At 38.3% G+C, this 14,840-nt stretch overlaps 1 protein-coding gene across 3 annotated transcripts; it reads left to right on the top strand.

The window, feature by feature from the left end:
* The first annotated feature begins 3,695 nt into the window (after window positions 1-3,695).
* On the top strand, window positions 3,696-14,607 carry VNN3 (vascular non-inflammatory molecule 3). 3 transcript variants are annotated; one of them, XM_072965886.1, is made up of 7 exons: window positions 3,696-3,972; window positions 4,085-4,215; window positions 8,655-8,847; window positions 10,400-10,571; window positions 11,967-12,340; window positions 13,048-13,221; window positions 13,945-14,607. In XM_072965886.1, the coding sequence occupies exons 1-7, from the start codon at window positions 3,760-3,762 to the stop codon at window positions 14,071-14,073; spliced, it is 1,386 nt and encodes a 461-aa protein (XP_072821987.1). In that variant the 5' UTR covers window positions 3,696-3,759; the 3' UTR covers window positions 14,074-14,607. The 3 variants fall into 3 exon arrangements, with proteins under 3 accessions (XP_072821987.1, XP_031535907.1, XP_031535908.2); XM_031680047.2 differs by having other exon boundaries at window positions 10,280-10,571; XM_031680048.2 differs by lacking the exon at window positions 13,945-14,607 and having other exon boundaries at window positions 10,280-10,571; window positions 11,967-12,323; window positions 13,048-13,213.
* Window positions 14,608-14,840: the final 233 nt, after the last annotated feature.

Raw genomic sequence — 14,840 nt, 5'->3', positions numbered from 1 at the left:
ATAACTCCAAGGGCTTTGGCCTGAACAGCTGGAAGTTTAAAGAGGCCGTTAGCTGAGATCTGAAGGACTGACTGCAGGAACGTCGGGAGGGAAGGGTCAAAATCTCAGTTCTGTTCATGTTGACTTGATAGGACTTTATATATCCAACTGGAGATTTTGAGCAGACAAAATCTTTGGGACGCAGGAGCCTGAAGTTCAGAGGAGAGGTCTGAGCTAGCGATGTAAATCTCTGAGTCATCAGCATGTAAATGGTGTTTAAAGGCATGAAATAGATGAAACCACCTAGGGGGTGAGCACACATAGGACAGAAGATTTCTGAGTTGGGCTCCAAGGAAAACGATGTTAAGACGTCAGGGGTGATGAGAAGGAACTAGAAAAAATGAGAAGCTCACACACATACACACACACACACAACAAAATACAACAAATCTCCAAAAGTAAATACATATAAAAACCAAGAAAGAAGAAGGAGGAAAACCAGGAGATTGTGGGGGAAGAAAGCACATTGAGAATGAGGTAGTGGCAGCTGTGTTGAATGCTGCCAACATGTCAACTAAGTAGGGCTTGAGAACTGACCAACTGATTTAGTAATATGGAGATCAGTGGTGACCTTGGCAAGGTGGTCATGGGGGCAAAATCCCGAAGGGAGGAAAAGAATTAAGACAGAGAAATACACAACAATGTAAAAGAATTTTGTTGTGAAATGGAGCAGAGAAATGAGGCAGGAACTGCAAGGGATGTCAGATTGAGGGTGTTTTGTTTTGTTTTGTTTTTAAGATAGGAGACATAGCAGGGTGTTTGTATGCTGATGGAATTAACTCAACAGACAAAGAAAAATTGATAAGGAATGGGAGAGAAGAATTTTTACAGCAATGTCTTTGAGATCTGGTGGACAAAGATAGGGGACAGACTTAGAGAGAGGCATGAACAGTCATTCACAGTGGGAGACGAGGAGGTGGTGTCGATAGGTACGGAAAATGGCAAATGGACTGATGCTTTGTAGGAGCTTGTACAAGTCCACTTAGTTGGATAAACACCTCTGCAATTCAGGAGAGAATTTTGAGCCAAAGGTAGAGACACAATAGTTATCAGTTCATAGAAGGTAGTTAAAGGTATGAAGTAGAAAAGGATCTGCTATAGGGGCAAGACAGTAGGAGAAGGAATCAAAACTGATTGACAGTGTGGCTACTGACCATAAATGCATTCAGGGTTCAGAGAAGTGAACAGCAACAAGGACTGGAGAGGTGAGAAAGCTGAGCTGGAGGGGCAGGATTAGTGAGGAATCAATCCAGGATCAGAGCAGTAGTGAGTGTATTAAAATATAATAAATAGTATGGTCTTAGCTAAACAGGAAATACAAGATGAGACCAAGTGGGAGAGGGCTCTGAGTGTCTGCCTTGATTTGATATACACACTAGAAGCATTTTAGTTAATGAGAGCCAGGGTTAAGGGAACTAAATGGTTTGCAGTATTGCCTGAAGGTTAGGTTGGGGGGTATGAGGTCAGAAAGGCTGATAGAGAGCCTGTAAGAGTAATTCTTGGCTGCAGAGTCAGGACTGTGACAATGGAAATAGAGAGCAGATTTTATAATGGATATTGGGATTAAAGACCTGGGAAGGGCTGATGAAATCTTAGAGATTTTATTCTAGGAGCCCTGCTTTCCTTTAAAATTTGTGCCTTACATATTTAAAAGAAGAATTACATTTTTTTAATATAAAACTGAAGATTCTAAACTTCCTAATCCCACAATAATTTCAAACTGTCATTCAAGTTATCTACTTGAATGTTTAAATTAAAAGCTAGTTTGAATAATTTGCATCCACAACCCCTATTCCTTACATGCATCTGAGGCAAAGGCATTACTAACCACATTTGGTTATGAAGTATTCAGTGCATGTTTCCATCAATTTCAACGTAATAAAAACTTGGTACACTTCCTGGAACTACAGAGAGAGAAGGGAAATTCCCTTGTTTCTTTTTGATTCTATTCAGAGAGTCAGGTCAACCAAAATGACAGGTAGAATTTCAGCTTGACATATGAAAGTAAGTTCCTTTTCATCACAAAGCAATTCATCTCTTACACAGGTCTCATCTTGTCCTCATATATTTTTTTTTCTGAAATGAATTTATGTCTCCTGAATATCATTTCAGGGCATAAGGACACATGGAGTCTCACCAGGGGGCCTGGGAGAAGGAAGGCATATTCAGATAATGGAAAAAGTTTACTGGGATTAAGTGTTTTTTAAATTATAGACCCAAACCTACTAACTAAAAAAAAAAAAGACACAAATATTCCAAAATCTACCAGTTTCCTTATATCAGACAAAGCACAAGGAGACAATCTTCTGAAAATTAGATTTTGGGTGATGTGCTAGTATAAATATTTATGAAAGAGGGCGTCACTTGAAAAACGAGCAGATTTTGTTATGATGAAGAATCTGTACTGTATGGCCCTGAAGCCTAGCTTCTTGGTTTTCTGCACATAAACTCCTTAGCATCAGCCGGATTTCAGAGAGGCCCAGGAACTCGACCTGGTGGACACTCACCATCATCGACCATGTTAGCATCTATGTTTTACACACTGTTCAGGTAAAGTTCCAGTATTTCAGACTATAGGCAGTCTTTCCAAGAAAAACTGGCGACTGTGGTTTCTGCTGATAGCGTCTTAAGATGCAGACACTGGGGGCCACTGGTCATGAACAGTGAGCCCAGTCATTACCATATATATAACTGTTCTCTCTCTCCATTTTGTGAGTTTTATTAAAACCAGGACTTGCTTAGACCCTGTTTTATCTGTCACAGCCAAATACGTAAGTTTTCACAAACTGTTGTTATGATAGCTTTGTTAGGCATTTGGATAAGTGGGGGCACTGGCCAGATAAGGTGGAGGAGAGGGAGGATGGTCCAGAAGATGGCAATATGCCTGCTTTCGGCATAAGAGGCTTTACCTTCTCTAAATGAGCGCCAGCAAGAAACCACTTAGAACCTGACCTCTGGGACTGCTAGGTATCCACACGGACCTAACTGGACATGACCCAGTGCTCATCGTAATATAATTAGCATTGTGGTTTTGCCCCCCACCCCCACCTCCATGGGTTTTTTCTGTGGGCATCATGGGTAAGGACATGAGCAAAAGGGGATGGACGTGACTAAGCACTCCAGAGGCAAGAGCCGTCAACCAAGAGACCACCTCTAAGCAAGGTATAAGAGAAGGGAGAAACAGAAACCACTACTATGCTCCCTTGGATCAGCCTGCCTTCTGCTCTTGGAAGTGTACTTTTGCTTTGCTAATAAAATCTTTAAAATCTTTTGCTACACAATGCTTTTGTCTCCCATCTGAATTCTTCTCTTTCCTAGGTTTTTGCCTCCCCTTTTGGGGTAACAGCTCCTACTACAATGATCCCACATTGGCCCTATTAGTGGAACTACTGAACTACCAGGAAAATACATTTTATTAAAAGAAAAAAGTTCAACAGCCACTGTGTTTAGGAACGAGGTGGATTTAACAGGTTGGCTCATTAATTTTAGAGTTGGGTGGACCTCTGAACAATGCCAACAACAACACAGCACACTTGAGTCAACCTGATTAGGTACTGCTTACACAACATCCTTTCTTAACCCTGTGTTGTGTAATAGATTCATGAGAAAGTATAAATAGCTGGTAGCAGACAGACAGATTTTTTAACATGAAAGTTTTTCCAGTGATACAAAATATAAAAAATCTGAGTTTGTTTTCTCAAAGTACACTCAACTTTAGCTATGATTATATCATATTTTCCAAAATATGTGGCAGTTTTGGCCCTCTTTGTCCTGAGTGTCAGTGCGCTGGACACTTTCATTGCAGCAGTATATGAACATGCTGTTATTTTACCAAACAGAACAGAAACACCTGTGTCAAAAGAAGAAACTTTGCTCCTGATGAGCAAGAACATCGATGTTTTAGAGAAAGCAATTAAATTGGCAGCCAGGAAGGTATTGCCTTTTGACCTTGACTGGGATGTTGGAAAGAAAATTTGAAACGTGCTAAGAATGTGAATGTTTGGAATTTAGGAGAAACTTTTTTGCTCCTACTTGTTTTGAGCAGGGCGCACATATCATCGTGACCCCAGAAGATGGAATTTATGGCTGGGTCTTCACAAGAGAGACCATTTATCCCTATCTGGAGGATATCCCAGACCCTGAAGTGAACTGGATTCCATGTAGAGACCCCCAGAGGTAATGTCATGACCTTTTGATTTTTTTTTATTTGACGTAGAGTTGATTTACAATGTTGTGTAAGTTTCTGGTGTACAGCATAGTGATTCAGTTGAACATACATATGTTCTTTTTCATTAAATTTTATTACAAGATATTGAATATAGTTCCCTGTGCTATACAGTAGGACCTTGTTTATCTATTTTATATATAGTAGTTTGTATCTGCTAATCCCAAACTTCTAATTTATCCCTCCCCTGTTTCCCCTTTGGTAACTATAAGTTTATTTTCTATGTCTGTGAGTCTATTTCTGTTTTGTAAATAGATTCATTTATGTAATTTTTTAGATTCCACATATAAGTGATATCACATGGTATTTCTCTTTCTCTGTCTGATTTACTTCACTTAGTATGATAATCTCTAATTCCATCCAGGTTGCTGCATATAGCATTATTTCCATTCTTTTTTATGGCTGAGTAGTATTCCACTGTATATGTATATCACATCTTCTTTATTCAAGCATCTGTTGATGGACGTTTAGGTTGCTTCCCTGTCTCAGCTTTGTAAGTAGTGCTGTTATGAACACTGGGGTGCACACATCTTTTTGAAATAGAGTTTCCTCCAGATAAATGCCCAAGAGTGGGATTGCTGGATCATATGGTAAGTCTATTTTAGTTTTTTAGCTCCACATTAGCTGCACAAAACTACATTCCCATTAACAGTGTAGGAATGTTCCCTTTTCTCCACACCCTCTCTGGCATTTATCTTTTGTGGACTTTTAAATGGTGGCCATTCTGACTGGTGTAAGGTGATACCTCACTGCAATTTTCATCTGCATTTACCTGATAATTAGTGATGTTGAGCATCCTTTCATGTACCTATTGGCTGTCTGTATGTCTTCTTTGGAGAAATGTCTATTTAGGTCTTTGTGACCCTTTGATCTTTAAACAAAATTTGTGATATTGTAAAATGGCAAATTCAGTAAGCTTGACTAGTATTCTTCCTGATAAATAATCAGTCCATGCCATTGGACTTAGACCCCTTTAATTCTTCAAATGTGTACCATCTGGCATGCCTCCTGTTTGGTAAATGACTTGAGATGATGATGTTTGGTTGGTTATTTATTGTAGTTTTCTTTAATTAATAGTATGTATACACACAGTTTTTATAATAGATGTGCATAACTGAGTTTCAACAAAGTGAGAAAGTTGTGATATCTAGGACTTGTATTCCCAAATATAAGTAAGTTGGTTCACCCATGAACATCTGCCTCCCTTGTAGGGATGGTAAGAAAATGAATGGGTTTATGTTTCCAGAGGACTTTCATACTGGCATGTGATGTACTCAGTGTGGTGAATGGAAATTGTATAGAACTTGAAAAAGGAGGCACTTTTCTGAGACCACATTCTGCCACTTCCTGGCTGAGTGACGTGGGGCAGACAACCTAAACACTTGACATCTCTGTTTCTCTATGTGTAAAGCAAGCATAGTAAAATTTCCTCTCCTGCTTCCCTTTACAGAGTGGACATGAATGTCAAGTGAAGTAGTACACATAGAATCTGTACACTATTTGTCCTCTCCAATTTAGCTATTATTATTATTATTATTATTATTATTATTTTTTTTTTTTTTTACAGAAGGAGCTAGACCTGAACTCTTGTTTTCTTGTCCTTCGAGAAATTTTAGTAATTGATTATAGCTGTGATTTCGGCATAGCTTTCTTTAAAAATTTTTATAAACATAAGAAAGCTTTATGAAAATAAATTATTTTAGGCATATCTACCTTTAAAAATAGTTCATTTATTATTCCTTTAAGTGACAAAAATGAAGTTATTTAATTTGCTAGTTTGAAATTAGCATACATCTGTTCAGAACTGTCATCTAGGGCACGACAGGAGGAACTTCTTTAATGACACTGACCATTTGAAATTGACTGGAGTATTGCAGCATAGGAGCTCTACTATGTGAGTCAAGTCTCCCTAGGGATTTTCCCCTGTGGAAAAATATTCTCTGAATGTTGCATAATCTAAGTTTACAGTCACCACGCTGATTCAAGATCTATTTGATTATGGAGCTTTTCCCAGAGCAGGAAGCGCTCATTATTTGCAGTAATTCAGGAAGCTTATACTAAAATACACTCTATTTTCCTATGCTGATAAAACTGAGTTTCCTAGGGGAAAGATGTCCTGAAGCCTGATAATTAGTCTCCAACGAATCGTGTTAAGTAGGGAAGGTAGGTGACTGATGAAACTTTAACAATACTGAGTCTTGCAGACACTTACTCGAATGGCAAGCTTTCAGCTCTGTGTTGTAGAAAGGAGAAATCCAATGTTTAATACAATGGCAATATTGGTAAATAAAGCCTCCACTTCTTCCCTAGCAACATTTATCCCTAAAATGGTAATAAAAGATCACATGATCATCCCTCTGTGTTTAAATGCTATCATTCAGTGTACTGATGCATCTCATGCTTTTCTGGGCTTTCCCCATGAAGAACTAACAGGGAACATAGAAGTGTTCCAATTAATTAGCCAAAAAGGAAAAACAAAATAAAATATATGATAGTTTTATTAAAGGTCTTAATGAATAGGAATGCTGACAATATTACTGTTTTTCCCAAAGGTAAAATAAAAGAAGGGGTCTGAAGCAATCATCACAAATGTGTCCTTTCTATTAAAAGATTAACTCAACATCAATTGCAGAGGGCTGAGAGACCAATGTAGATCCTGAAGGATCTCTAAGAGCAATCAAGTCATCAGTGTCCTGGGCTGCTACAGTTACAAAATTCATAATGGCCATTATTTATTGAGCATCTACTTGGTTCCAGAATCTGTATATGGTGCACTATGCACATTATCTCATTCAATTTATGGAGCAGGTATAACAATTCCCATTTTAAATATGAGGAAGAAAAGGGGGCTTAAGGTCTCACAGTTGGTAATTAGCATGGCTGGAATTCAAACACGGCCATTTCCATCGAGCCGTGCTAATGGAACAGACTCGCAGTGCTTGGAAACACCATATTATACCTGAAATTTCCAGTAACTAGTGAATCCACTTCTTAGCATATTCTTATTTCTTGAAATACTAATCTTATTTTCCACCAAAACCTCTCGATAACTTGCTTTGCTGTTTATACTGCCTCTGTTGTATATTCATAAACACGACTCATCTTCAAATTAGTCTTTCAAATATTTAAGCCAGCTATCGTCCCACCTTGTTCCCCACCTCAATCCCTTTTTATTTCAAGGATAAATATCTCCAATTTGGATGGTTTGGGCACGACTAAAAAGCAACTTCCTAGTCTGTATTTATCTCCGGGTTTCTCACATGGGTCTTCTACAGTAGAAGGGAAGCCATCGTGTTGCAATGACAGACAAGGGCTCTGAGGCAGCATAGTGAAATGCTATTTTTCTTTTATTTTAAAAAAGATTTCCAGTACCTAAGGCGGCATTTGCTCTCTGTAAAAGATGATCTGTGTGGGACCAACTATTTACTGACTCCTGGGAGGACTGGGACTTGGATTATGGAAAAGGTCCTCCCAACTGGAAGAGTCTGTTAAATGTCAAGCCCTTCATTTGCCTTCCTGGGAGCATCTCATAAGAGAAAGTGTTGCTTCTCTTCTTTCTCCTCTTCCTCCTCCATCATTTCTGTGCTTCAGTATTGCACCACAATCTGGAGTCTAGAACATAAAAATAACCAGCTTTCATAAAGATGAAGATTGTATTGCATGTGAGTTTTGAAATCTTTTCTGTTGACTCTTTTTTTTAAAACAACTTTATTGTGGTTTAATTTCTGTACAGTAAACTACACATATTTCAGATGTACAATTTGATGAATTTTGATAGGTGTATGCACCTGTTAAACCACCACCACAATCTAGATATATAACATTTCCATCACTCCCCAATTTTGAACTCCCAATTCATCCCCTAACAGCTCATACAGCTTAATATCAAAAAAAAAAAAAAACAACAAGAAACCCAATCAAGAAAATGGGCAAAAGACCTAAATAAACATCTCTCCAAAGAAGACATCCAGATGGCCAACAAGCACGTGAAAAAATAGTCAACATCGTTAATTGTTAGAGACATGCAAATCAAAACTACAATGAGATATCACCTCACACCGGTCAGAATGGCCATCATTAAAAAGTCCACAAATGATAAATGCTGGAGAGGGTGTGGAGAAAAGGGAACCCTCCTACACTGTTGGTGGGAATGCAAATTGTTGTAGCCACGATGAAGGACAGTATGGAGGTTCCTTAAAAAACTAAGAATAGAGTTATGATATGATCCAGCAACCCCACTTCTGGGCATATATCTGGAGAAAAATATAATTTTCTGTTGATTCTTAACCAACGATGGTCGTGTCATAGGTAATGGGCAAACAAAGTATCACTTTGGAAGTTCAAAAATCACTAATGCATGTTAAGTTCAAGGCAATGTCTACTGAATTAGGTTTGGCCACACCCCAGTACAAGAAAGACTCAGCTGCCTGGCTAAGAACAACTCCATCTACGTCGTGGCAAATATTGGGGACAAGAAGCCATGCAGTGCCAGTGACCCTCAGTGTCCCCCTGACGGTCGTTACCAATACAACACTGATGTGGTGTTCGATTCTGAGGGAAGGCTGGTGGCACGCTACCATAAGGTGAGAATTACATGTGCCTCAGCTGAGCTTGACTTACTTCTTTTGTTTGTGATAAGTATGTACACTTGTCTGTTGAATGTTGGTGAGAGAACTGTTCTGAAAGCATTTCTTAATTACTACATTTAGTTGAAAAGGGGATTTAATTTACTTTGGTTGCATATAAGGGTTTTGAATTTGTGTGAGTCATAAAATGGCAGAACATTAAATATGGCAAAATATTAAAACAGATGTGCTAATCACCCTAGTAACCCCATAAGGATTTTAATATTCCTTGAGAAAGAAGGGGGAAATGCTCTGTTTCATCACATGATTTAACAAGAGTTAGTTTTTTGGGCCTAACTTGTTAACGTTTGGTACCAAGCTTTGGTCACTCATTCCATTAGTGACAATGATAGAAAACCCCCAACTGAAATTGGCTTGGAAAAAACCCCCCACAGAATTTCTATGCTTAGATACCTGAGAAAATATAAATCATAGAAAGGGCAGTTCTGATTTCCGACGCAGTCTGTCCCTCCGAGGCCCCAAAGATGTCATCACCCCTCTAGATCTTAGCTCTTTGTTACAGGTTTTTCTCAGGCTGACTGTCCTTTTAGAAGCCACACAGCTGCTGGTCACAGAGCACCCATCCTTATAGCAACAAAATCCGGAAGAAGACTGCATTTCTCTTCCTTAGAAACTGTGCAAAGGCCTTTTCATTCCTTGACTCCCAGGAACGGAGGCCACACGCTCTCTTTGAGTCCGTCACCTGGGGATGAGGAATGGGCTGCCATCTAAGTGGAGGGTGGAGGAGCTTGGGATCCTCACTGGGGAGGGGTGAGGAAGGAGTGTTGTCTGAACACTTAGGCACACATCAGGCCAAATAAAAACCTGAGCAAAGCATAACACTGTACTCCTGAGCCCAGGGTAAGTGGAGTTTAGGAGTAATAATCAGGCTGAAAAAAAATTGTTAATGGCTTCCTAATTAACAAAGTTTAGCTATTGCATTGTTTAAATTGATTTTAAATGTACTTCACTTATATAAACCTAGCAATACCAGGGGGAGATATGACCAAGTGTATTTGATTAATGTGTTAGACTTCACAGGGGCAGTGCTGCTGACATTTAAAGAATACAATAGAAAAGCATCTGAAACTTGTGAGGTTCAAAATTTCAACCTGTGACTTTAAGACAGAAATATTCCCCTTTTAAATTTCATTTCTATATAAGATCTCATTGGTTGATTCATGGGTTGTGGGAAAATGAAGTGTTTGATTAATATCACAGTAAAGAAACTTATAGACTGAAGTATATTGGGTATGATTTACACAAGTTTATGTGTAACAATTTTAAATACACACATCAACATACATGGGAAAAAAGATTTTACGGGTATTGATCACTTCTATTTGTCAGCTTTCTTACTCATTTTCCTATTCTTTGCTTTTGTTAACAGTACAATCTTTTTGCACCTGAAATTCAATTTGATTTCCCCAAAAATTCAGAATTTGTGACTTTCGACACTCCTTTTGGGAAGTTTGGCATTTTCACTTGCTTTGACATTTTTTCTCATGAGCCAGCTGTGGTGGTGGTGGAGGAGTTTCAAGTTGACAGCGTTGTCTACCCCACGGCCTGGTACAATACGCTGCCCCTCCTCTCGGCTGTCCCCTTCCACTCAGCGTGGGCTCGAGCCATGGGAGTCAACCTGCTCGCTGCAAACACCCACAACACCAGCATGCACATGACAGGTACCTCCCACCAGTCTGCCCCAAGTGGCAGCCACACTCTTGGGACAGCTTCAATCATTAAGTGCACTTTACTTTCTTTCTTCTTCTTTTTTTGTTTTTAATTGAAATATAGTCAGTTTACAAAGTTGTGTTAATTTCTGGTGTATAGCATAGTGATTCAGTTGTGCATGTATATATATTCCTTTTCATACTCTTTTTCATTATAGGCTATTACAAGTTATTGAATATAGTTCCCTGTGCTATACAGTAGGAACTTGTTTATCTATTTCATATATAATAGCTAGTTTCTGAAAATCCCCAAATCCCAATTTATCCTTCCACACTCTCCTTCCCCCTGGTAATAATAAGTTTGTTTTCTACTTCTGTGGGTCTGTTTGTTTTGTAAATAAGTTCATTTGTGTCATTGTTTTAGATTCCACATATAAGTGATATCATATAGTATTTTTCTCTCTTTCTGCCTTGCTTTACTTAGTATGACAATCTCCAGGTCCATCCATGTTGCTACAAATTGCACTACTTAATTCTTTTTTATGGCTGAGTAGTATTCCATTGTGTATATATACCACAACTTCTTTATCCAATCATCTGTTGACAGACATTTAGGTTGCTTCCATGTCTTGGCTATTGTATATAATGCCACTGTGAACATTGTGGTGTAGGTATCTTTTCAAGCCATGCTTTTCTTTAATGATTCTTTTATTAACTCTAATGCCACAAAATGAATAGTAACGTGGATTTCTATATGAATTTCTATTTAAGGAACATTATTCCTGTGGATAAAGAAGGAGGCAAACATTATATTCTCAATTTCACATGAGGGGAAATTGGAATTAGAGAGAAGCCAAGTGACATTAATAAAAAACAAAGCCAGATCTAAGGAACGTTGTAGTCAACATCCATTAGTAATATCGAAATAAATATTGCTGTTGAGATGATAAAATCACTTAAGACTTAATCAGGTTTTTAGAGTTTATCTTTTATGTGTAAAGGATATGTTCAATGTAAAGCAGGCTCCCCTCCTGATTGCTTTGTTGTTCTTTGATACAGATGAAGAATCTCAAACATAAATAATTTAGAGAGGTCCATGGGGAGCTAAAATTATTCTTCCTATTTGGGACATTTTCTAGTTTGTCGTTAAGTTGGCTAAAGAAAAGGGAGCTTAAGTAAATGAAATAAGCCATCCAAGTCAAATAATGGTTTCAATGCCAGCAGTCCCCTTTGGGGAAGCAGAGTCAAACTGGGATTTAGGCCAAGGTGAGAGCTATCTCCTTATTTATCTTGAAAATGCTTATGCTGTCATCATTTTATATTTCATCTCTTATGGGAAAGATTCCATTAGTTTGTCACCATGCAAACTTTGAAAGTAATCTTTGTGTTTCTTTATGTCACCCTTAGGGAGTGGAATCTATGCACCAGACGCCGTCAAGGTGTATCACTATGACATGGAAACAGAGAGTGGCCAGCTGATGCTCTCAGAACTGAAGTCCTGGCCTCGAAGAGAAACCATCTCCCCTGCAGCTGTTGACTGGAGTGCATATGCCAGAGCTGTCAAGCCATTCTCATCTGAGCAGTTGAATTTTCCAGGGATGATTTATTTTGATGAGTTCACCTTCACCGAGCTGAAGAGAAATGCAGGAAATTACACAGTTTGTCAGAAAGACCTGTGTTGTCACTTAACTTATAGAATGTCTGAGAAGCGAACAGATGAGGTGTATGCACTTGGTGCTTTTGATGGACTGCACACAGTAGAAGGCCAGTATTACTTACAGGTAGAAACCCTCGAATTGGTTAGAGTTCAGTTTTTTCTTTTTAACTAGTTTTTTTCCCTCCTAGGTCATCATTGCATTTCTTTAAGAATTGTGCTGGATTCAGTTATTTGGAATAGTGTTACATTTTTCACTGAACTGTTCCCCCCAGAACACTTTATTATTTGTTCAGTCTTAGCAAGGACAAAATTAGTGCCCTTGGCTGCAAAGTGAAAACATGAAGCAGATTGATTAGTTCTTAGTAGACTGAGTTCAAGTTTAAAAAGCTGAAACTCCCATGTATTCTCTTTTTCTGTCAGGTTACTTTAGAGCTGTGTTTTTCAAACTGTCTTCAACTAGAGTCTGGGAGCAAGAAGTTCATTTCCCATCATAACTCATTGTATCTAAGATGTATGACTGAGTTAAAAGAAATACCTAACTGAAACATTTTATAAAATAATTCAAATCAGAATTAGAAATAGTTCTAATTATGTCCAAGGCACTCTGATTTTGAAAATTCTTGTCTATTGCATTTTGCTTCATTAAAAAAAAGAGTTAATCTTGACACACTAAATTAATTTTAGGATTCACTAATAGATGATGACCTGAAGTTAAAAAAAATCTGCTTAAGAGGCAACCTAGCAAATATTCCTCTATTCCTTGAAATTGTGTATTTTAGCTGAGAAAATATTTCCAAGATTTCTGATCACTTCTCTTCTTTTCCTACATAGATATGCACGTTACTGAAATGTCAAACCACTGAACTGAGAACTTGTGGGGAGCCTGTGGGGTCAGCTTTTACCAAGTTTGAGGAATTCTCCCTCAGTGGCACATTTGGAACAAGTTATGTTTTCCCACAGATCCTCCTTAGTGGGAGTCAGCTTGCCTCTGAAACACATTATAAGGTAGGAGGTTTTCAGGAGGATAAATTCCTTTGACCAGCTTGCGTAGACTGGCATAATGAAAATCTTTGAGATAATGAGACCATATCGCAGTATTGTGGTTCACATCATACAAAAACACTTTGTTTGTTTGTTTGTTTTTCCTGGGGGGGAAGGTAACATATAAGAACACTTTAAAGAAACTATGATATGGAAGACAAGTTGTGATTCTAGATTGTCTTCAGTCTGTGATGGAGGATTTGGGGTTTATTTTTCTACCTAAATATGAGTTTGAGATCCAAGTCAACAAGCAGGTTATGGAGGAATTAAAATAAAAACACTGATTGCAGATGATGGCCAATAACCAATGTTCCCTTTATTTGCATGGTGGAGCAGGTCCAAGTTCAATACATTAAATAATGCATCTTCAACTTATTTCATGGATGTATTATTCTGAAAAGTTATAATTATGATAGTAATAATTGATACTTTGCATAGTGTTTTTTGAGTTAAAAGAACTCTTTTTCATACATTATCTTAACCTCCAGTGCAACAGATTTATTTGCTGCATGTTCATTCAAAGTCCTTCTGATATTAGACCTTTAGATCTGAAACACCAAGTTTTGACACCAAGTTTTATGTGCTTTTGACTATTTCATGCTATTTTTAGACTGATATTGTCAGAGAAGTCCTCTGGGCTGGACATCAACTCTGCAGTGGAATTCATCCTTTGCTTTCTTTGATCAGGTTTCAAGAGATGGACGTCTGCAGAGCCGAGGACAAACCCCTTTGCCTGTCTTGGTTTTGGCCCTGTATGGAAGAGTGTTTGAGAGGGACCCTCCGCGCTTAGGGCAGGGACCCGGGCGACGACAATGATCCTTTTCACCGCCACACTTGCCTGATTAGCCTGGCAACAAGAGGGAAGAAAAAGAGAGAGCCCTTAGTGTCTGTGTAGAAGTGATGGTATTAATTTGCTGAAGCAACAAACTTAAGAAGATTTAAAAAGCAATGGATAGGTGTCCACATTTGACATTTTACGAATTCCCTATAGAGCACAAGCTTATGCCTGGATGTTGCATTCATCTTCCATGTAGGTGCACTAAGTATGTGTCAGTATATCTGTGTAGAGTGCAATGTGTATTTAAGTGGGAAGAATCCTGCTCTGATATGCAAATATTGAAACTCTCATTTGTATATGCATAGGGTAAGCATTGAAAATGCAGACAGTATTTGATCCTAGTCAATTAAGCTATAGGAAGTTAAAAAACAAGGGTATTTTTGAAAGGAATTATGTATAGCTTTTTAACTAATTAAAATTGTTTTGTTATCTTTTCTACTCTTATAGTCTATTTGTATGGAAATTAGGTACTTAGAATGGAAATTTAAAAAGAAAGAAGAATAAATGGTCTCCTTCAGATCACATGTTTTTTCCTTCTGAAATTATTCTATCCTAAAATCTACCCAGTCTTGGTTAAGCCTCCTCATCCTCAGGGATTTGTTGTAACCTGTGCCAGACTAGAAAGTCCCTTAGAGAAGGCCACCCTGTCACATTCCTCCCAATTATCTTTGGTCACTTGACCTGGCGCCCTGAGTCCTTTTCCTGGTTGGTCACTTATTAACTCTGGGAAGAGACACACCTAAGA

This window comes from Vicugna pacos, chromosome 8, assembly GCF_048564905.1.
Source record: "Vicugna pacos chromosome 8, VicPac4, whole genome shotgun sequence".
NCBI lineage: Eukaryota > Metazoa > Chordata > Mammalia > Artiodactyla > Camelidae > Vicugna > Vicugna pacos.
The sequence above is the reverse complement of the archived record's forward strand: the minus strand, read 5'-3'. Positions and strand labels throughout refer to the sequence as shown.

What these genes read in the sequence shown, in the direction of transcription:
- VNN3 (XM_031680047.2), top strand. Translation starts at nt 3,760, where the DNA reads ATGATTATATCATATTTTCCAAAATATGTGGCAGTTTTGGCCCTCTTT. An exon ending in CACCAGCATGCACATGACAG is followed by an intron (nt 10,572 to 11,966) that starts GTACCTCCCACC and finishes TGTCACCCTTAG; the next exon opens with GGAGTGGAATCTATGCACCA. An exon ending in CCTCTGAAACACATTATAAG is followed by an intron (nt 13,222 to 13,944) that starts GTAGGAGGTTTT and finishes TTCTTTGATCAG; the next exon opens with GTTTCAAGAGATGGACGTCT.